Genomic DNA, 23,328 nt, shown 5'->3' with positions numbered 1-23,328 from the left:
GGAAAGAAAGACACGAAAAAAGTTAAAGGTGTCAAGAGCAACGTTGTCGCGAGAACGATAACCTTCGAAGATTATACGCGGTGTTTAAACGAAGAGATCGAAATGACGCGACAGCAGTCGTGTATAAGATCGAAATTGCACAAAGTGTATACCGTCCGCGAGACGAAAATTGCTCTGAGTCCGTACCATGACAAGCGATATATCGTACCTGATTCGACTGACACGTTACCATGGGGACATTATAGGATACCTTTGTAAATACATGTATACAGGGTTGGGCAAAAGTCCGGAAACGGTCAAATATCTCGAAAAGGATCAACTATAGCGAAAAATTGTAAATAGCAAAGTTGTAGGGCTTAAAAAAATGTACCTAATGATGACTAAAAATTTTACTTTGAGTGGAGGACGAAGATCATATAAAAGTCAAATTGAATTTTTTAAATGGAACTGCCTCCTTTTTATTGCATATTCTTGTAGCTTATCTCGAGAGCTTTCCAAAACACTATAATTAAGTACCTTTTTATTAAGTACTTTTTGAGTTATAAGGCTTGAAATAATTTCTTAATTTTACATAAACCATAAAATATCTAGTAAACCATTCATTTTTTGATTATCTTACCTTGATACTTTTATGTACAAAATAATGAGAGGAATCAATTGGTGTAAAGAAAACACATAGTTGTTGCATGGAATTGTTAATTGCAAATTACATATTTTTTCTTAGAAACAACTATGTGTTTTCTTTACACCAATTGATTCCTCTCATTATTTTGTACATAAAAGTATGAAGGTAAGATAATCGAAAAATGAATGGTTTACTAGATATTTTATGGTTTATGTAAAATTAAGAAATTATTTCAAGCCTTATAACTCAAAAAGTACTTAATAAAAAGGTACTTAATTATAGTGTTTTCGAAAGCTCTCGAGATAAGCTACAAGAATATGTAATGAAAAATAGGGGGTTCCATTTAAAAAATTCAATTTGACTTTTATATGATCTTCGTCCTCCACTCAAAGTAAAATTTTTAGTCATCATTAGGTACATTTTTTTAAGCCCTACAACTTTGCTATTTACAATTTTTCGCTATAGTTGATCCTTTTCGAGATATTTGACCGTTTCCGGACTTTTGCCCAACCCTGTATATATTTATTACTGTATATATTTTGTACTTCATATAGTTTTATATAATACACATCTTGCACATTTATATATTTCATATTTATATTTCATATATTTTATGTAGCGCATATCTTACATACTTATATTAAGAATATAAAGTATACATATATAGTATTATTGAAAGAAATATTAATAAACACTGTATAAATTAAATCATATTGCCCTTATGTATCCAAGAGTTGTGCGAATTGTCAAATTCCAGCCATTTCACGTAAACCTCGTCACTTCTCCTGCGCAGTACTTTTTCCACGAGATACACGTCGGTATAATTCGCGCGATGCAACTCGTGCTCGTAGAACGCTCCAGCGATAGGTTTTTTGCGATAATCCTCGAGTAGATAACTTACGGGATTAGTATGCTGCACTTTTACAATTTTAAAGACCTCGGTTGTCCAATTTGGCGTGTAACCCTTCTCGAAAACTGTCTTGTACTTGCTAACGCGTACCGAGTCACCTACTTTGAATTTCGCCGGACCCGCAATATTTACACGGTTGTATACAGTAGCCAAGAGTCTTTCGGCGATCGCGGGGGTAACGTCGACGGGTCGCATACCGATCGTTCGATGCTTGCGCGCGTTGTAATCCGATACGAGTCCCGGCAACGCCTTGACCCACTTGTAAGATCCGTTCAGCGTAAACATCTTCCACATGTCGTCTTTTAGCGTGCGATTGAATCGCTCGACGATCGATGCCTTCAATACCGAATACGTAGATTTATGCCGTGTTTTCGCCGTTGCACGTCGGCGTTATAAAATTCCTTCCCCATGTCGGTTTGTATGTTTTTCGGACACCTCTCGCTATCTCGAATTATCTCGGCGATAGTGTCAGCTGTCTCGCTTCTTCCTTTACTCTTGAGCGGTACGGCCCACGCGTGCTTGCTCAACGCATCGATGACTGTGAGTATGTAGTTGTAACCTCTGTTGAAACGAGAATACGGACGCATCTCGACAATGTCGGCTTGCCACAGATCATCGTATCCCCGCACTATTACGTGTCTTCGGGGGAAATTTTTTCTCGCCGGTGCGTGCAGTTCGTTCACCAACTGCCGTTTCTCTAAACTATGTCGTTTCTTCGCTTCCCCGGTTATTCTCGATCGTCGGCCCATCGTTGTTTCGATTCGTCGATCGAATTAGCGTTCAATAGCCGTTCAATAGCCGTTCGTAGCCGTTCAATAGCCGTTCGTAGCCGTTCAATAACCGTTCACTGCCGTTCGATTGCCGTTGCTGACCCGTTCAATTGCAGTTTATAGTCGTCCCTTAGCCGTTCACTGCCGTTCGCTAGCTGTTCACTGCCGTTCTTGAGCCGTTTGTTGGCGCGATTGACCCTGTTGATAGTCGTTTTTAAGCAGTCTGTAGCCTCGTTCGCAGTCGTTTCTGACCCGTTCGTAGCCTCGTTGACAATCGTTTTTGACTCGTTCGTAGCCGTTGCGGACTTGTATACCGCCTCGTATGTAGCCGTTCCTGACGTGCTCATAGCCTTGTTCGCAGCCGTCCTTGAGGTGCCCGTAGCCTCGTTCGCAGCTGTTCTTGAATCGTTCGTAGCCTCGTTCGAGACCGTTTCCTCTTCGATCACAGCCACTCATTATAGCTCGATAACCGTTGGATAATCGTTCGTAGCCGTTCGGTAAACCTTTCTATATGTTTAATAATTGTATAATAGCCGCTCCTAAGCCGTTCACTACAACACATTACAGGTTGATAATCGTTTCCGAATTAGCGTTAATCGTACGACGAAGCTCGTTTATCGCAGCCTGCAAAGCTCGCAGGTCCTTCTCGAACGCAGTCAGCTTCTCGTCTGATTCTTTCCGTTGATTCTTCAACATTTTAACGCATTCTTCCACGTAGTTTATGACTGCATCGGTATCAGCCTCAGGTTGCGCTACATGGCGAATCTTGCGCGACCTCGCGTCATAGTCCGTAGCCGCGACACAGATCGTTTTTACGCAAGTAACTCGTCACCAATTTACCCCAATGATCGCTCGTGCTGATTTCTTCGTTTCTCCGTTCGAATAATCCAAATTTGTTGATAGGCATTGTTTTTCGATGCGAGTGACGTCGATCGACTGATTAGTTTCGTCGAGGCGCCGTTTAATTTATAATAAGGCCGGCATCGCGAAGTTCCTCTATGATCGACAAGATCTCGTTGTCATGAGCGTTGTGGCCAGCTCGACGCGAAGCATCGAGCAATCGCAGGCGATCCACTAGCTCGTTGGGATCGTCCCAGTGCACGTAATCGATCTTATTGTCGGTTAGCGTCATCGCGCGAGGCGTGAATACTTCCGTTCCCGTTTTTTTCTTTTTCGATTCGAATGACATCAACGGCGCCATTATTTGCTTATACTTGTATCCCTTGTTGCTCTTTAATTGGCCTTGCGCATTATCGACGTTTATGCGCACTCGTCGCCATCAATATGCTCTTATATTTTTGCGCATCGTCCTCAGTGTATATATGGCGTCATCAGGAATTCTCTTGAAGATCAACTCGTATAATCCTGGTGTACCGATGTATCTCACATTGTCACATTGTCTTGTTATAAAATCATCTTTGTCAATGCCGAATCGTTTGTTACCGAGACGCATTCCATTCTCTTCGAAATAGACGCCGTACACGTGATCGATCGCGTTTTTTTTTTCTTTCGTCACCGCTAAGAAGAGCGCCCATGTATTTTTGCCTCAGTGGTCCCAAGTTCTCTCGTAACACCTCTTGACCTTCCGACGTTTGTAACATGTTTCGAACGGATGTTTCGAGCGGATTGCCCGTGGTTTCGAAAACATCTTCGATCGCGAGTGATTCGGATATCGCGGGTTGCGCGATTCTCGGCGCGAACGGTGTAGAGGTTATCGACGGTTCATCCGATAAAGTCTCCGATATACGCGACATCGATAAACGTTTCGCCTTCACCGATCGTTTCCTCTTTTTCGGTGTCGCATCCTACTCCTCCTCCTTGTATCGCTTGATGGGTAACATTTTAATTATAGCGTCAGCGTTACTCTCCGGCTCTTTTTTCACCGCGATTGCGCTAGAGTTGTCGACGATCTTTTGCAGCGGCTCGATAATAGGTCTAAAATGAGTCGTGATCGCGATATCTTCGTCGATCTTACCGGTCTTCAAAGCGCGATGTTTCTTGCGGATCGATTCGCTCGTTTTCTCAATTTCCCGCGCAATCTTTTCACGCTCGCGAATATTATCGTTTCCAGCCATGTTGACGGAAGGTCGAGCGTTTCACCCTTCTCGACGGAATGTCGACAGCGACTAATCGTTTCGCGGTATCGCGAACACGTTAAATCCTTTTCTGTATCGCCCGTTTGTAAGCGCGCTGTCCTTATCAATCACTAGGAATCCATACTTTTGCTGCCAACAAGTACGACATAATTCACTGAAATCCTCGTACGATATGTCGGTATTCACGTGATCGTTGTACATGTGTTTCAAATTTGTACCGTTCTGTTTAAACAAGATCAGCAGGTTCGCGTTGTCGCATATAAGATGTTTCGGTATTCTCGCGTACGTCTGACAAAGATAGAAGCAGTCGACGTTCGAGTGACGATCCATTGAGAAGTACTCTCTTATAGTATCTTGCTTGTCGCACGCCACGTCATCGAAGACAAAAATCGAGTTTGAACGTGCCTCGCACGGTGGAATGACATCACTGTTATTCGAGAACGTAAAGTAACCGATTTCGTCGATCGGCGTCAATAAATTCTCCAGATATCGATATTTCGGCTGTTGCAGCGACTTCGAGTACACGTACACGTTCTCGAAACGTACACCGTGTGGACTTTCCAGTAGACTTATCAAAACGTTGGTTTTACAATTCACAATTCGAGGGACCGCAAACGATCGTGCGTATAGTAGTCGGTAACATCATACCGTGTCTGCGTATCTCCGCGTTGTCCCCCATCGAGCGTAATCTGTCGTCGCAATTCGTCATGCATATCGTCAAAGGCTGTCGTACGAACCGCATGTTTTCTGTTTCGAACCAATTTTGCGAATGATCGCGAGGGGAAAGCCTATTTATAGAGGTGTCGCGACTCGAAACCGCTCAGTATCAAAAATGTTTCTCCTTCTGTCGGACGAGAGAGACATTCTCGGACTTACCGCTAAACAGCTGCAGTATATTCCGAAGATTCTTTTACTGCAAAATTTCGGTGATTACGTGGAACGATTGTGGGACAAGCTTCCAGAATATATAAAGGCTGATCCTGAGGTTCGACAATATCGTTCGTGCATGCGACATTACAACCAGCCGTGGCAGCGAACGCACATTGACGATCCGCCTCCGTTGATAAAAGATTGCTACGTATGTTAGCGAGAATCGTAAGAGGCAGCAGTCTCTTAAATCGTGCGATAAACGCGCTTCCGATCGAATTCCATATTCCCGGCTATCAATTTTGCGGTCGAGGCACGCGGTTGCAGAAGCGAATAGCCAGAGGCGATCGAGGTATAAATTTATTGGACGTGGCGTGTCGCGAACACGATATAGCGTAATCTCGGAGCAACGATCTCACCGAGCGGCGGATAGGATGCTCGCCGAGAAAGCGCGAAATCGTATCGGTGCGAGAGATTCGACTCTCGGTGAGAGAGCCGCAGCCACAGCTGTCTGGGCGGCGATGAAAGCCAAGACGAAGCTCGGTATGGGCCTGAAGAGGACGAAGACGAAGAAGAAAACTGCGAAGAAACGGATACTTCCGGTGGCGAAATGCGGCGGCGTATTACCGATTCTACTAATGCTGGGTGCGCTCGGATCCCTGATCGGCGGAGCGGCGGGCGAAGGTAGCGAAGGTGGTGAACGACGGAAAAGCCGCGCAACGTCAGATGCAAGAGATGCTACATCACAATCGCGCCATGGAAGGTCGATTATATCTCGCTCCTTACAAACACGGACGAGGAGTCTCAACGAGAAGAAGAAAAAAAAAACGTCAAAGAAACGTTAAAAATGCCGCAGGGCGCAACTACCAACGTACAATTGCTACAACTGGCGAAACGTATGAGCATTCCATATTTTAGAGTTTTCATGCGCGACTCTTTACCGATCGGTGGTATTTATCAAAACGAGAACGGCATTGTAAATTTAGATAGCGTCGAAGGACCGGGTACTCATTGGGTAGCGTACGCAAAGAGGGGGAGAATCGCGTCGTATATTTCGACAGTTTCGGCAATCTTCGACCACCCAAGGAACTTGTGCGATATTTCGGGCAAAACGTAACGAAGATACAGTACAATCACACGCCTGTTCAAACTTACGATCAAAGTATCTGCGGACAATTGTGCTTGCAATTTCTTCGAACGGTCGATGCGCGCGAATTTAAAGACGGATATCACGCTATTTAACTCAGTATTCGTTCAACAGTTTTGTCGACATGTCTATGACATTCACGTTGACTGCGAAGAGTAGCGTTCTCGCGGCAAACTTCTTTCCCACTGTAGACTTGAGCGACGATGAATATGAACTCGGTCTAACGGATTTTGAGACTTATCACACGATACCAAACGTGAATTCTTCGAATAATAAATTTTACTTTGGCAAAGACGACGCGGAAATTACGATTCCCGAGGGATCGTACGAGTTGCGAGATATACATGAATTTTTGAAACGTGCAATTTCACGGAAACATCTCGATAAGAAACACATTGACGGCGATGACTACAAAGATGGCAAATATCCGATAGTGCTCCGCGCTAATTACAATACGATGAGAAGCGAGATCAAATGCGCATACAGATTAAACTTTAGCAAACCCGACAACATTGGATCGCTGCTAGGATTCTCAAATCGTATTCTCGAGCCGGGAAAATGGTACGAATCGAACGTGCTGATTAACATTATCAACGTTAATATTATCCGCGTAGAATGTAACGTGACCGCGGGCGCGTACAACAACGTTCAAACTCGTTCATACGATACACGTACAAACTCGTTCATACGATACACGAATTTTCACCGAGGGTACCGCCGAGATATAAGATATCGGAAACGCCGGCGCAGATCATTTACCTGCCGATCATCGCGCGGAGCATTACGGATTTAACGTTACGCGTTGTCGACCAGAACGGACGATTACTCGATTTTTGAGGAGAAGAGATCACCGTAAGATTGCACGTACGACGGCTGCGGGATAACGTACGTACGTATGCGACGTATGAGATGCTCGTGTTGAACGGATCGAAAGACGTGAGAGATAACGCAATCTTTACGAAATCAGCGACACCAATAACATCAACGTCGACGTTCGCTGATATCCAATCATCCGAGAAAAAGAAACTCAGCGCATCGAACGTTGCGTTTTTGCAATCTTTGGGATTCGCGGTGCGAAACAGCTGAACGATGACAGACATTCTCAACATCGGTGACGAACCTATCTTTGACGTATCGTCAAGGTCGAGACTCACACGTACAACCCGTTCGCCAATACAACTTTCGGACACAATGACGAGATAAGAATACCCATACAACAACAGGATCTGTATACGCTGCCGCACGAGAGTTTCCTATACATCGAGGGACAACTAACGAAACACAGACCAGCAGCGAAGGAGAAATTGAATTGGCACTGGGAAATAATTGCGTCGCATTCATGTTCGACGAGATTCGATACGAACTCGACGGCGTTGAGATTGATCGCAATAGAAACGTAGGAATAACTACTACGCTCAAAAACTATGTAACGGTATCATCCGATAGAAGCGTGATTATGAAAAACGCCGGCTGGGAACCGTCGACCAACGCGAATGGACATTTCAATTTTTGCGTACCGCTCTACATGTTGCTGGGATTTTGCGAGGATTACAGACGCATGGTGATTAACGCTCGTCACGAATTGATCTTGATACGATCGCGCAACGACGACAATTGTCTGTTTGGAAATTCGGCGCAGGAGCCTGAGCTCAACATATTCAAGATACAATGGCGAATGCCTCACGTGCTGTTGAGCGAAATCAAAAAGTTGTCGATGCTCCGTGCTCTGGAAAGCGGACGATATCTCAGCATGGCTTTTCGCTCGTGGGATCTGTACGAGTATCCGCTATTGCAGCTTACAACCAAGCATTCGTGGGCCATTAGACCGCGACTCAGCTGGAGAAACCACGATACGTCGTTTTCGCTCTGCAGACAGGTCGGAAGAATGTCATGTTTAAGGATGCGAGTGATTCGACCACTGCAAATTGATCAACGATAAACTTTATCTGAATTCGGAATATTATCCGTACGACGATATGAATCTGGATTTCGATAAAAACAAATATTCCATTCTGTACGACACGTATATGCGCTTCTGCAAGAATTATTACAGATACGAGTATCTCGAGCCGAGTCTCTCCGTCGGGATGTTTCAACTTTACGGTCCGTTCGTAATTATCGATTGTTCTCGACAAAACGAATCGGTCAAGAGCGCGACCGTAGATGTGAGATTGGAATTCGAGTGTAAGGAGAACGTGCCGCCGAATACCACTGCGTACTGTCTCATCATACACGATCGCGTGATCCAGTACAATCCGTTGACCAACGTTGTACGCAAAATCACCTAAGTGTTTGCGATAACATCGACGCAAGAGAGAGGGGGAAGAGGAGCATGATATAAATCAAAGTCTTGCGAGATGGTTTTAGAGTTTTGCCGTTCCTCTCGACTGGCGTATCGAAGAGAGAGAGAGAGATCTCGTCATGTCCGTACCAACGTTTGTGGATCTGCAAGGATTTATCGTTGGGAAAAATTTTGTCGTGAAGGAAGCGGCAGTCTTGAGAAAGGGATACGTTCTATCGCATTACTTTTTCGCAAGTCCCGTACCGTGGCACACGCTTACAAAATCTGAGCGATGTCAAGTCTCATGGCTGATTAGAAATCATCACGGATTACAATGGGAAGACGGAAACGTTCCGTATGGCTTGGCTCAGCGTGCGATTACAACAGCTGTCGTTGGTACGATACACGAAGAAGAAGAATCGTCCATTGTGTACGTCAAAGGACTTGAAAAGCGAAAATGGCTGGCCGATATACTAGACGATGCGGGGAACGGCTGTATTATTGAAACCTTGGATGCGGATTACGAAGATATCGATGCTCTAAATAAATTAGACGATACGAATAGTATGCGATGTGGAAAACATGTTAAGAATTGCGCCTTACAAAATGTATTCAAAATATTTAACTGGTGGTCGCGGCTCCAGAAAGAATTGCGATAAAAATAAAATATGTAAACATTCATATGCGTTATCTCTTTTATTTCCCCACCCTAATCCTTTGCATGCGTTTCTAACAATTCTTTTGTTCGAGCACCGCCTCCCCCTTCTCCTAAATTCCAATGCGTTAGAAACATTGATCCCCCACCACTACATTATATTTTTAATAAATGAGCGTCGGGTATAATCGATTAATTCCTGTACGACCAGTGCCGCGTTAACCGCTCGTGGATTCACTTTTCATAACCTCCCAGAAAAATGTACTACGTTGAAAGAAGCAGCAGCGGTAGCAGCAGTGGCGGTATCGGAAGACACGTGAATAATTACGTGCCGAGTCGTGATAAAACTCCATCGTTTGAGAACAAATACGACGAGTAAGTTTCGTTTAACATTTTTTTTTATTTTTCTATTTTTTACAAATTGTATTATTAGTATTACTTAATTTTAATTTTTTCCCGTAGCATTTCGTCGGAGCGTCGCGCGGTTCGTATACTAGGCAGACGATACGCATTGACAGCTACGGAATTCAAATTCCTCGAAATCTGTATCAACGTGGGTCCGCCGAGTTACGTGGAGATTATCATAGGAGATCATCGGGGAAAGGGACTGATATTATCTCTCGAAACATGGAAGGGACTCTGCGAGCAACGTCGCGATATTCTAAATCTCCTTCGGAACGACTCTCACGACATGTATAATTTTATAAGCGTTGGACCGCTAACAGTGCGAGTTCGTACGATTAACGACGCTAAACTCATAAGTCTCGAATCTTCGAACGTATGCATGATGATGGTAGAATCGACGTTACATCGTATGTTCGATCTCGATCAATGCATAGATGTAACTTTTGATCGATTAGATAAAATTATCCAAACAGTCGATGTCAAATTTACGCAATTCTCCAATATCGCGTCCGCTGTAACGGATCTTAAAGAAGTATCAAATGTAATACGCGCGAGTGACGCTTTCAACAAGCATCAACTCGTCGATTGCGAGCTGGTGGCTTTAGCTTTTAGTCCATATAATACGTAAGACAAAAAAATATGTAAAAACATGAATAAAGAGTTTTAAGTTTACTATATCGTGGTGTACTTTTTTCTGCGTTTGCTTGCATTTATAAAAAGGTTGAACATCGGCGCTGATACGTTAAAAATTCTTCCGAGAAAAAATTGCGGAAGACGATTCTGGGAGGTGTCATTTGTTTATATTGTTTATAAATGTGCATGCTGGGTAATCCAATGCGAGAGAGATAAGGATACGTCGAACGGGGAAAAAATCTAGAATTACTTATATCGGGGGTGAGGGATGTACCGCGAAAGCAAGGGTGCAATTCTTCCGAGAAAAAATTATGGAGGACGATTCTGGGAGGTGCTATTTGTTTATATTGTTTATAAATGTGCATGCTGTGTAATTCAATGAGAGAGAGACAAGGATACGTTGAACGGAAAAAAATCTAGAGTTACTTATATCGGGGGTGAGGGAGTGGGGGTGGGGGTGGGTACCTATATTGGAGGCGAGGGGGTGGGGTGGGGGTGGGGTGTACCGCGAGAGCCATTTTGTTTTGCAAAAACATGTTCCAACGCGTTAGGATATATAATACAATATTGCTTAAGGAGTACCGCTGTTTATATTGTTTATAAATATTTTATCAATCGGGCATGTAATACAATATTGCCGTAAAACATCTAACACGCGCCGCCGTCGAAATCCCCTCCGTCCCGCGTGACGTCATTTCCCCGCGCCTCCGTAATCCCCCGCGCGCCTCACTCCCCCTGAGAGGACCTGAGTTAGAACCCGCCTTATATACCTACTCAAGTAATATTTTATACTGTATCAAATTGATCAATACTAATATGACGCATCTTAAGAAACATAAGCTGATCTATAGCACGTACGAGTATTGGGCGGAAAAACAAGTCTTACCAGAATTCAGTGTCAAGTTGGGATTGATCGAACCAGTCCGATATGCCTTTCTTCTCTTCATGGATCGAATCGAATCGGTCCAATATTAATCGACTGATTGACAACTTTCGAAGAATTGTTCGGTTTTTCGTGTACTTACCGAAAAAGGCATTTTAATTCGGAAAGAAAGCTTTACATCGTAAATAATGCGTTGTTAGGAACTAATATATTCATCTATAAATGAGCAAAACAATATTTTGTTTGTGAAAATAATTTCTATACTTATTTTGTAAATAAGAGGAATTTCAACTTGTGCTGATTTAAATTTTTATTAAATTTCTGTTAAAGGAAATGTGATAAATTCCCTATATTTTATTATAGAAATTATAAAATGTAAAAAATTAGTAGTTTTAATTTTCTCTCTTTAACATTTCCTTTTAATGATTTTTTTTCTTGAATCATCTAATGAATCCTTAATTTTCCGGTATCTTTTCTGAAATCACTTGTATAATTTTTTATTAAAGTTGATTTTATGGAGATACACAGAAAAATGATTCCCTAAAAAGAAAGTATTTTCAAATTATAGAAATAGGAATCAAATTAAATTACATTGAAAATAGTAACTTTATAAATATTAAAAACGGATTATATCTTAGTATTATTTGGCTGTATATCTAGAAAAAGTAAGAATGACAGTTGATCGGTGGAACATGCGATCCATGCGCAAAATGATCGATGAAGATATCTCCTCCATATTGGAATTGATATTGATAAAAATGGTAAAGAATGACGAATTTCTTATCATTCGTCATCAATGTCATCTCACAATCAGATATATGTGCATCGCTATGAGCACTAGAAGGCAATCTCAGACGAGAGAAAACGCGCGATCTTACATTTAATTCTTTTATAATTGGCCATGTGTCGCATATTATGCCACTTTTTAATTTATATTTTAACGTGGAATAATATTTCTTATCTTCTCTCAATCGTCTCTCGTTTCGAAAATGTTAATTGCTTTTCATATGGTCAAAAGTTAATTAGTTTACGCAAATCCTCCCCTATGAAAAATAAATTTAACATAAACTGATCGTATACTTATCAAGATATGACAAAATTTCAAAAATAAAGTTGATTCAAAGTAAACTTTTGTAATTAAAATTACGTTTCGAAAAAGCTTAACTTGTTTATAATTATGTAATCTAACTTACATCTCTTCTTTAACCCTTGCTTTTTATTTTTTAAATTTCTGATTACTGACTTTTGATTCGTTTAATTTTATACATCGATTTTAAAAAATTTATAGGAAGAATCTGTTTATTTTTTTTTGTAAAAAAGTTATGAGAAAAGCATATAATTAGAATAATTTTTAACGACAGATTTTTGTTTAGATATTATGTTTAACTCTTTGCGGATTTAATTATCTAATTTCAGCGCATTCCAGAAACATCCGCTTGCGGGGGGTATCGGATTAGGTGGTAGAGGAAATGCCGGCGTTGATGGAAATGGCGGCAATTTAGGTGTCGATGGTGATTGCGGCGATGCGCTCAAGAGACGTAAGGTTCACAGATGCGATGTCGCCGGCTGCGACAAGGTTTACACGAAGAGTTCGCATCTCAAGGCGCACAAGAGGACCCACACTGGTAAGTTTATCTTATTTGAGCAAATAATTTCGATATTTTTCGAATCAATCGACATATATCGCAAGAAATGTTCGTACATATAATGTGCAAAATTTAAAAATATATCTTCAAGCAAAAGAGATATTGTGTTAAATACGCACTGGAGGGAAAAAAAGAGAAAAAAAAAGTTAAATTATATGCATAGAAATTACACAAACATTGTGTCATAAATCTCTCGATTCCTATGCACGGTTAGAAACTATGGAATTTATTGAAACTCTGAATTGGGAAAACCAATCAAGATCAAATACATCGATCGATTGAAAGAAACCAACTTGTTACAATCTCAATGATCGTTATGCATGATCGTGAGTCACGCACGTGCGGCAGCAATCATTGGAATAATCGCGTCTCCATCGACCCTTCTCTCGCTTCGCATATGTGGTTTCGTTGCTGACGCTATTGTTTCAATGATAGCAGAATATGTGAAATCAGCGAACGCGTAATATCTGATAGGTAAGCTGACAGAAAAGAATTTAATTATGAGGGCAAACTCTTATTGTCACATCGCGATTATACAGACAAGATAGGATCTTGTTCAGCGAAATAGCGTGATTCGAGCGGACGTGGAAATCGCTTCTTCTTCTCGTACGAGAGGAGGAAGCTTCGGTTACGTGTAGATTGGAGCCATTATCTTCGTCTTCCCACGTTAAATCGACGCGACGCTTGCAACCTCACTACCAAATATCGCCGTGAGATCCTCCGATAATAATAATAATAATGTTTAACCCGAGCGTATGACCGGTAGTTAACGACTTGTCGCCCGATCGGGTCAAGTGCTCGACGGTAAACCATTAGTCATCGGGCATTCCTTTAATTTCTACGAGACCGATTTCCGCGCTTCTCTCGAACGAGATGTTTGAACGCGACATATAATCACTAGTTGCTCTCTGTGAGATTTAAGAATGGTGGATTCGATGAAAGAATTTTGAAGAGATGATTGATTTTTCTCTCTTTTGCGATTTTATTTACGGGGAGGATCTTTAACTTTTATGGAACGGCTAATTAATGAGAATCACATGTTTCCTCGCATGCTTTACGAATTTACATCAGACTCGAACACGCGACTCTTCTCTTCTCTCTCTTTCTCTTTTGAAGGATAACAGATAAGAGGCACACATCAGCCGTGTTATTCTCCGCCAAGATTTTTCGCGCGCGTGATTCGCGGCCCGTCGCGGTCAAGGATCGTCGACTTCCGCACGCTAGGATTCACGACCGTAGAGCCTCGCGGAAATTCGATACCGTTCCGTAGCGTCGCCTTGGAGATGCCTTCTGTCCAGCAGGAGAGAAAACTCGCACTTTTATCCGCTTTCGTACGGGCGCTCTCGCGTATAGATCCAAGCTCCGGCCATTTATTACCGCGTCACGAGAACTTGGAAGAGATCGCGCCGTTCCATTCCGTGTGCATACACGACGCGGCGCGGTGGTTGCTTCAGGAATTTCCGGTGGATAGGACCTTCGTGAAGGCATCGCCGCCGCCGTCTGGAGAAGGCAGCGGCAGCGGGGAGAGGGCGTGGTCGTGAGAACCAGGATCTTTTGTCTGGTCCATGGTTCAACCGAGACGCAGCACGATCGCGGTGCTCAACCCAGAAATAGCTCGATATGGAGAAACCCTGAAGCCTTTTTCCATAATATCATTATCGGAGTTTATATGTCATATTTTATATCCGAAAAGTTTTTTTTTTAATGAGATAAATAAAATTGTTATCTTTTTATTAATAACATACGCGATCCATAACACATCAATTTTGTAATGTTATATTTTAAATTAATTAGAATTTATCTCTGCATTATTAAAAATTTTTAATAACTCGATATAATTATGATACTTTTAAAATTCTATTATTTTTCATTTTTTAAATTTATTTTGACAAATCAATCACATTTAGCGCTGAGTATACATATTGGAATGTTGATTTTAATTATTTGCATATACGAAAGATATGCGTGTCATCTTGATTAGCATTTTCTCCGATCACTCCGAGATCTCAAAGAGAGAAACTAGCTTGCTCGAAGTTTGCAAAGATCGGAACATGCTTCGCGCATTATGCCATTATGATGGACGTTTTACGAAATTCCCAGTTTGCAATGATCGGCTGGCAAACGAAAGACCATTATTTGACGTACAACTCGCGATTGTGTACTTGGCTTCGACTAATTGTTTCAACGATCGGTATAACACCGGTTTCTAGTGGCAAACCGCCGTCTATCCGTCATTCTAACACTACGGCCATCGAGATACCCTTACTGAGGTGGATACCGTCTGAATGTGGGAAATACCAATTCATTGATTACCGTCATTTCTACCATTCTGCGCTGTAACTCGCTCGCGCGATCATGACTGTCGTTGCGAAGCCGATGGGAGCGATCGTAAAATTGTGGAGAAATAACAGGCTTGTTAGTTCTCAACAACTTATAGTTTCAATATCATATTCCATTAGTTTTAAAATATTTTATAAATTATTTCTCATTACAATAATTTTTATTTTTATTTTCTATCAAAATATAATATTTAATTTTGATAATTATTCGCTATAAGATTCATAAATATTACTATCTGCCATAAAATATGCACTGCTCTGTCCATTGCATGTATATTTGCGTCATAGACTATTATGTTTACTTCATTAAAAAATCAGGCACGCGATATTTGCAAGTTCAGTTAAAAGTCGTAAGTTTAAATTATGACGTTTAGTACTTTTCAATAAAGCTGCGGAATAACGGGTCGAAAGATGAAATGCAATCAACAATATTAATTGTTTATGCATGTTGGACGTTGTTCATATTACGCGCCTCATTGACGATGTAACGGAACACAATAACAGACTAATATTACTTTTAATATCGACGAATAACAGTGTACCTGACACACGTTGTTGCGTGTAACGAGAGTTGCATTATAGGTAGAGAATCATAGCTCATTATGAGTGCACGGTAAATCGCCCTTGCACGATTATATGATGAGAGATGTTTCCTACGCCCATTAACGTATACATAAAATTTCTTATCTACCTGTGAGAAATCGCATAGCAACATGTATATCTACGGAATATCTCTAATTATCGCATTTCCCTCAACTGATTGTGAGTATGATTCTACATATAAGTTAAGGAATGCTAACCGTTTCTTTTAAAAGCATCATTATTTTCAACTTCAGAGTCAGAATTTTGATTGAATGAGTCGCGCGAGAGAATCCTTAAGAAGACAATTATAAGTCAGAGCGATATAAATTTAAATATATTTACAATTGATTATAGTTCATGCGAGTTGAGCAACACACTTATATTCCATAGAAACATAATAATGTATTCAGTTATTTTTTTCAAATCTTAATCTCTCTCTAAACAAATAATAAATTATAATAAAATCATTTATTCGTTTTCCTTTTACAGCATTAATCAATCATTTATCGAAATGCTATATATATATATATATATATATATATATATATATATATTTCGACATTATTATTACTGTTTTAATTTTTTAAATTTTGTTCCATTTATAAACTATCTATGTCTATAATTATTGTTATATTAAAGGCAAATTATTCGCAGTATTCTGTAGCAAGTAATTTGATGGTTCAAAGAAGATAAGGAACGGAAGCTGAGAATCACTGTGCATAACTATCAGAATATAAGCTCGGTGTCAGCCGATTGGCGTGATCCTTGATAGACAGGAGGTTTGCTGAGAGATCTCATGTATTAATTAAGGCGAATTAGCCTTGGCGTAAGCTGGACAACGTCCGCCGATCGGTTCCGTGTATCAAAGGATACGCCGATGATCACAAGCAGTTCGCTCTGTAGATTTCTCTACGAGTGGTAGTGCTTCAGGTACCCTGTTATTAACAATGCACTTATGCACTAATGCCGAAGGCTGCGATTACCTTCTCGGCTGGGTTAACGATTTCCTGACGAGCACGCTTCTCCGCATTGTTCTTCGTTGGTCGTTGCAAATCATCGTTTCTGTCTTTTCTACAAATAACTTCCCACAATCTTAGCTCACTTTTGCGTTCGATAGCACTCGTAATAATACTTTGGTTCCGCTTATTCGTTTGCAGTATGTAAACTTAGAAGAGTTGATTTAGTAATTGAATTGAGTTTGGAACATATGCAAAATAAAAGTCTATAAGCAAACTTCAAATAAGAAATTGAATATAAAATAAATATCATAAATTATGAATTTTTAGATACACGTACTAAATTTTTAAATCTTCCCTTTTTTTATTTTTTTAATAACTTTTAATTATTATTTATTGCATTAAAGAAGTAATCTCATATCATTGACGAGAGAAACAAATTCAATTGTGTGCCTAAAAATTAGATTATACGAAGTATATTATTTCAAGATGCATCAAAAACATTGAATTTTATTACGGTCTAAGATTGACATCATGTGAACGCTGCATATGAACGACATAGGGTTTATGTTTTTTTTTTCGAACTAGTCGAGAGAGCTGTTAGTTCGCTCCTCATTACTGGCACGCATCGTGTCGCTTAACTATGCGTCGGAGCAACTTTCTCACGTGATGTGATAATTATATGCTTCGCGCAGCAAATGTGTCGAAATGTACAGCTTCGTTAACTGATAGTCAAACGTTAGAATTGCGAAATGTACCGTGCACAAGCTGCCAATTTTACAGATTTAGCGATAATATCCACGGCTAATGTAGCCAACAATGTACATAATATGACATAAATAGTTCCATCTTTTTTATGAAGAAGATTAATGCAATTTGTGTATGAAAATAAATCCATGTTATGTGTGAAAATAAATCCATGTTATGTGTGTGTGTGTATACATTTATACGTACACATTTACTTTATCATTTCCTCCGACTTGTAACTTGTAATTAATACATCATAGGCAACATCTTATTTGTATATCATCGCAATACGATACAACACTGCTTTCGAAGTTTCGCTCTGCGTGACTCTAGTAGACTTGTGTTCCAAGATAAATAGTCCCATCTATCTCGCTATCTTGAAATGTAACAAAGAACGAGACACGCTATTACGCGATAATTAAACAATGTCTCCGCATGCAATGATAAATGAATCACGTGCATTTGCATCGCAAAAAAATGATATGCGGCGAGTTTAATAGTCGTGTGGCTTCATTAGAAAGTTATAAAATATGCACAAATGTAAGACGAAGAAATAATACTATCTATACCAGAATAAGAATTTGACACGAACGGAATTCAGTCGCGATTGATAAGTAATAAAATATAAGCAATTTTTATGCGAATCTCTTTATAATTTCAGTTATGTATTTTGGCTAGTTTTTTTTTTAGTAAAATCTTAAATTGGAAAAAAATTAAATTGAGAGGACATAGCTTCTGCAATTTAATTCTGCCTCATTAATTTTCAGAAATAAGGCATAAAAATGCTCAGAAAATAAAATTAATTAAGTAATCAGGAACAATTTGAATCTTTCGAAGGTATTTATTTCTTCAATTTTATATTTAACTCATTACACTTCGCTCTTTATACGTGGATGCACACGCGCTGTCGCAAATGAGAACGACGTCGCAAGTAAATGGCCAATCTCGCTCGAGTTATGATTAAGTAACTTGACGGGAAAGAAAGTAAAACACAAACGGAGGGAGGGATTAACGCGACGTTAATCTATGGAGCAATAAAACGCGAAAAAACGCGATCGAAATACATTAATAACGGAGATAAAACTAATGCGACGCTCGCCCATCGGTCGATATTACGTGCACCTCGTACGGGTTGTAAATGGACTAATTACTCACGATTACGCAACGCGTATACGCGCGCGCGCGCGATTTCCTTCGTAACGTCATTAGTCGTTCGCATATCCCCGGCGCGTTGCGCAATAATATTCCGCCCGATGGACGTCGGGACGTTAAAACGGCCGATTTAGATCTACGGCGCGGAGAGCGTGCCTTCGATCATCCGCGCCCCGCCGTTTTGCTCGGCACCGCTAAAGCTCGATCCTTTCCAGCCGCGCGGCAACCTGCCGTTCCCTTTGCGTCGCGTCTTTAATTACGGCCGGCTTTCAAGAACGTAGAGTATACCTCGTTAATTACCGTTCGGTAATTAGCCTCGCGGTACTGTCAAAAAGGTGGCGTTAATATTCCATAGTGACTGCCTTTCTTTTTCTCTCTCTCTTTCTTTCGCGATACTAGTTGTTACGGACAATGTAACGCTAACTATAATAACGATGCTAATCCATTTTCCGAGATTGTGAGTTGCGCGTTATTCCATTATTTTAGACAGAATGGGATAAATTGCGAGATGAAAGGGGAAGATGGAATGTTTGCGCAGAAGGAAATACCTCCACTTCCACGCGAAATCGCCGCGAGGATGTATCGAAAGCGTGATTTCTCATTAAAACGATCTCACGGTTATATCTCCCTCTTTGCGTGCGCATCGCTCAATAATTAAAACGTCCGATTTATAAAGATTAATCGTTCCTAATGCGTAATAATAAATGTGTGTGTTAACTCTGCCTCGTCTTGCGTTGGAGCAACTTGGCTCACGTCCCGCGACGCGATAATTGTTCCGCTTGTGCCTTAACACCGGCCATTTACAAGGGCAAATACCAAATTAAGGGTTAAGCGCCGCTTCCCGCTCCCCCGTCTTGATCCTCGCGATAATAACACTTCTTATCTTGACCCGCTGACTTACGATCCGCAATTAACTGAGGAGAAGCGCCGCTCTCGAAAGAATTCGCGGATGGACGCAAATATGTATGTCGATTAAACGGTCGCGATGTTCCATCTCCAGATCAGATTTAAAGAGACGACGCGTCATCGTCTTCGTCGCTCGATTCAAGATTATTATTCGATCTAGATTTAATGGGATCGCGAAATCTACCACCTGATCATAACGGATTGATTCGCCGTCCGTTTTCGACTCGACAGTTGCACGAAGAGATTGAACTTGATGGCGATTATTTGCCGAACCGTTTCCACAATCATCTGGATGAAAACGATTCCTCACTTCTGTTTCGACTTTTTGTGGAGGATTGATAGTTTCGTAGCGTGACGTGGCGTACAATGAGATTATGAGATCGAAATTATTTTAATGATAAATAAATTGATACAATTGTATATCGAGAAATTTAAATTGATTTTTTATTTAGATTATCAGATTTTGTGGAATTCAAAGTTAATGTTTAACTGAATATTTTACTTTTGATTCAAACGTTGAAGCTATTTTTACACACATTTTATATCATATTTTTAAATCGCATAACGCAATCTAGTTATTCTACTAACTATTATTTCCGAAAGAAATAAACATGTATAAAGATATGCAGATATATTAATATTACATACTGGTGTACTTGTGTAAATTATTATTTATACATTTACTTTTTATACAATAATATATATAATTAGTCTTGTTCAACATCTGTTTGCCAAAAGTCATCGGGTGGTGGAATCATCATGAACCACAATATTTTTTAGTGCATTCCCAAATGCCATTACCACAGAAGCAGTTGTTACATCCATCAAAATAATTTTCACCTTGTACGCATTCTCGTTCCTCCTCTATGTAAACAATGAGAACTTTTAAGTATAAAAATATAAAGTTGATTAATTAATGGATAATACACGGAGAAAATATAGTAAAAAGTATAATATATATTAAATATAATATATTTTAATATATATAATCGTGAAATATATTAATATAAAAGAGAAATCATGATATTTTTATTCAATAATATTATATATACGTATTATATTTTATAAAGAACTATTGTAATTATTCAATTATTTTGATACACAAACAAATGTATAATAAGCAATAAAACAAATAATTTAAAATATTTTAATGTCGTTATATTCCAGATTTACAATCAATGTTGTCAAAGAGAATATATTTTTTTGTAATTTGTACTGTAATTTTTTTTTCCGTGCAAAAACATATTAAACACTTACGTGCAGTAGAAAGTTGCAAAGCCAATAGCAATAAGCTAATTATTACTACAAATATCACAAATACTTTAGACACCATGATATCTCAACAATTCAGAGGTCTATGATATTCAATACTCAATAATATTCAATTTTCGACTGATTTTTAAAAGAGATACGTTTGAAGAAGATTCTTCAGAACTTCTGTAGAACTTCTGTAGAACTTCTTATATATACTTGCGTTATCTTGCGACCTTGTATGATATTGTATTTTTTCTCTTTTTATTTCTCTTTTCATGTATTAAGTCAATTATGCATGAACGATAAAGGCCTGCGTCATTCACGCGAATTCACTCTAATTCGTATCAATTTGCGGGCATTTAAGCAGAATATAATTGTTGACGAAGCAATACGCACAACTGTATGTACAATAAAATATGTATAATATTATTGCGTTATTCAAATTATTATGTAATTATTATGTACACTATGTATGCCTTATTTCACACATATGTATAAACACATTTCGAAATATGTACTTAAACTTACATCGAATTGACGCAATAAGAAATTTAATTTTTATAATGTTTGAAAAAACTGTCCAGATTTGTCACATATTGCATGTTGAAACAAAAATTAAATTTTCAAATTTAACAAGAAACTTTAATTACAATGTATTTTCTTGAAATTGTCAATATTAAGATTAATTTAAACATATATTTAATATGTATTTAATGTATGTAATATATATTTAACGAACTTATTTTAATTTGATAAATGAGTATACTCACAATCATATAACCACTAAATAAAATTTAACTGTGCACATTAGGATATAAATTATATTTTTAGTCATCATATGACTCATTGATTAATACAATTGATGTTGATTGCCTATTTTTATCTCTCTCTCCTTCTTTCTCTTTTTAGATATTCCATAAATTTCACATAAATTACGTATAACAGACAACTATGTTTAACAATATCCACATTACATCAAATTAAAAAAAAATTAATTTTTGCAAAACCTACATTTTTAACGCATTGAAATTTTATCGCGATAAAGTTTCTATGTAGAATATTGTATATTTCTATGAAATTATTAAAATATAGTTATTAGAATATTTTAGTAATTGTCAATAATAAATTTCTAAATATATTAATTAAAATAGCATTCTATGTTTTTTTAATCTCTTCTTTTATAATTTTTTTCTAATTAAATCCAAAAAAAAATTTTTGAACAATTATTTAAACACACGAGATTTTTATATTAAATTCTTCAAATGATTTAAAAGTGCATTAAAATCAAAAACAATAAGCATCAAATTTTAAGTGCTTTTAATACTTGAAGCCCTGCTTTTATATGCAAGTTTATCCTAGCATAAAAAAATAAAAATTTTCAATACTAAAGTATTACATCCAGTTATACTTTTATCATTAAGATATGTTTTCATTATCTGTTGCAGGCGAGAAGCCATATCAGTATACGTGGGAAGGTTGCACGTGGAAATTCGCACGATCGGACGAGCTGACGCGGCACTATCGCAAGCACACGGGCCAAAAGCCGTTCAAGTGCCATCTCTATCAGCGATCGTTCTCGCGAAGCGACCATTTGTCGCTTCACATGAAGAGGCACTGATGAAAAGGACCGTCCACAGAGTCGTGCGACGCGAGAGAAAACGCACGTTGATCGACGAGAAACGAAGGTGAGAAACGGTCCTCGACAATAGGCCAGTGATCTCGAGTGATCCTGGATGCGAGCGAGAGACGGACGATGATATTTCTTACATTTGGGACCTGAAGAGCCGCGTCGCGAGCCGGCCCGTCCCGAATTTCTCACGAAGACGGACCGGTCGATCGGACGGGCAGCAACTAGGAAAAGAGAAAATAGATTGACGAAGCAACAAATCGTTCATTAGGTTTAACGCTTAATCGCGAATTGAATAATCGCGATGCCGATCAACTTTGATCAGTTGGTTCTCTTGATGCTGTCTTTTGCGAATCTTTCGATGGATCTTTCCTTGCAGCTACAATAAATCGAGCCGATGTCTGAATTACGAGCGTTGAACGCAAGAGTAAGGTAATTGTTTTACAATTGTCGAGCTTTTATAAAAAGGCGCATCAATGATTTTTTGGATGCTTCAAGATTTTAAGGAAAGAAAGATCCGCTTGCGCGATTGAGATCGCAATCGAGGTCATAGATCGGCACGACAAGACGTATCGTTATTATATATAAGCGTGTATCTGTTCTCTTCTGTGTTTCTAGCTAATTTTTATTTGTTCTATTTTCCAGTTTGTTATATATATATATATATATATATATATATATATATATATATATACGTATGTATATATATATATATATATGTTTAAATAAGGCCAGCTCAACTAGTCTAGAGCACCATTTTATCGTATACATTACGACGAATAGAGCCAGTATATAAAAAGTTAATTAATTAATTAAGATAAGTAAATGGTTAGAATAAACTAAATGA

General features: G+C 39.1%; 1 protein-coding gene across 1 annotated transcript; it reads left to right on the top strand.

Annotated features, from left to right (window-relative positions):
* Positions 1-11,205: 11,205 nt before the first annotated feature.
* Positions 11,206-22,504, top strand: LOC112638304 (Krueppel-like factor 6). Its single transcript, XM_025409797.1, has 3 exons — positions 11,206-11,291; positions 12,689-12,897; positions 22,300-22,504. Exons 1-3 carry the CDS (start codon positions 11,206-11,208, stop codon positions 22,470-22,472), a joined length of 468 nt encoding a protein of 155 aa, XP_025265582.1. The 3' UTR covers positions 22,473-22,504.
* The last annotated feature ends 824 nt before the right edge of the window (positions 22,505-23,328 follow it).

The sequence above is a fragment of the Camponotus floridanus genome, unplaced genomic scaffold (genome assembly GCF_003227725.1).
Source record: "Camponotus floridanus strain SB8 unplaced genomic scaffold, Cflo_v7.5 scaffold283, whole genome shotgun sequence".
Taxonomy (NCBI): Eukaryota; Metazoa; Arthropoda; class Insecta; order Hymenoptera; family Formicidae; genus Camponotus; species Camponotus floridanus.
Note: the sequence above shows the minus strand (reverse complement) of the source record. Positions and strands in the feature narration are given on the sequence as shown.

Bases quoted from the DNA above. Each gene is read 5' to 3' on its own strand.
- LOC112638304 (XM_025409797.1), top strand. From the start codon at position 11,206: ATGACGCATCTTAAGAAACATAAGCTGATCTATAGCACGTACGAGTAT. The intron at 11,292-12,688 runs GTTGGGATTGAT...ATCTAATTTCAG, and splicing joins TTACCAGAATTCAGTGTCAA to CGCATTCCAGAAACATCCGC. The intron at 12,898-22,299 runs GTAAGTTTATCT...TATCTGTTGCAG, and splicing joins GCACAAGAGGACCCACACTG to GCGAGAAGCCATATCAGTAT.